Source organism: Saprolegnia diclina, assembly GCF_000281045.1.
Source record: "Saprolegnia diclina VS20 unplaced genomic scaffold supercont1.46, whole genome shotgun sequence".
Taxonomy (NCBI): Eukaryota; Oomycota; class Saprolegniomycetes; order Saprolegniales; family Saprolegniaceae; genus Saprolegnia; species Saprolegnia diclina.
The window spans coordinates 452,210-453,115 of record NW_008246113.1 but is presented as its reverse complement, the minus strand read 5'-3'; the positions used below and the strand labels follow the sequence as shown (position 1 = coordinate 453,115).

The following is a 906-nucleotide window of genomic DNA, read 5'->3' as shown; positions in this document are numbered from 1 at the left end:
TGGTGACGGTCGCCGCCAAGACCTCGAGGGCCGACGATATGAAGTGTGCAGGGCTGCTGCTAAAAGCTGATGCGCGGTCGCTCTTGCGGCGTGCAGCGTCGTGGGCCAGCGCCTGGGCGGTGCGAAGCTCCGTCGTCAGCGTGCTCGTGAGCATGGGGAATAACGCAGCACTGCGATTGGAGCAAAGCGTTTTCGACGCACCAATCAAAGGACGCATTTTCTGGTTAGCCAATCCAATGGCGCCGATCAGCTTGAAGCTACTCTATGTTGCACCATGTGTTCGTTTGCGAAATGGAAGTGCTCTTGGCGTGTACTATGTCGAGCGCCGCCGTCGCCTCCCGCAGTGTCTTGTCGGCGACGCGCAGATATTGCGTTGTCCGAGGTACCCGCGTCAGCAAGAGCGTGACGAGCTGCCGGTTGAGGTACGCCGGTCGTGTCTTCGGCACGCTGCAGACCTCGATCTTGTTGTCGATCAACGTAAACTTGAGCATGGACACAAGCAGCTAGATGTCGACGTTCATTGCCGTGGGTATCCGGTGGACGGCAAGCCAAGGCTGCGACTCAAGGGAAGAGAACACTTGCGCTTGGTGTCACGGCTGGGATCCGCGATCCAGCGCGTGTGTTCTCTTCTCCATGACAACTTGCAGTTCTGGACGAAGTTCAAGTTGCAACGCCCTACGAGCGGGTTTAGGTTTAGCTTTTGTAAATGGTCGATCGAATTTAGTTTTCCTTTTGCGTCCAAGCTCAAGTGTCCAACAGGCCCGAGTGCGTCGTTCCTGTCGTCTCTATCTCACCGTAGCACAACGCAGTGGCTTACTAGGGCGTGTCATGCCCTTGGCTGTGCTTGCCTGGGATCGCGACTGGATGCAACGACTCCAGTCACTGCACAGCCGATGACGTGTGCTA

The 906-nt window shown here is 57.0% G+C and overlaps 1 protein-coding gene across 1 annotated transcript; it reads right to left on the bottom strand.

The window, feature by feature from the left end:
- Positions 1-224: 224 nt before the first annotated feature.
- Positions 225-491, bottom strand: SDRG_12127 (hypothetical protein; the record flags this gene model as incomplete). Its single annotated transcript, XM_008618187.1, has 2 exons — positions 225-257; positions 315-491. The coding sequence occupies 2 exons, from the start codon at positions 489-491 to the stop codon at positions 225-227; spliced, it is 210 nt and encodes a 69-aa protein (XP_008616409.1).
- Positions 492-906: the final 415 nt, after the last annotated feature.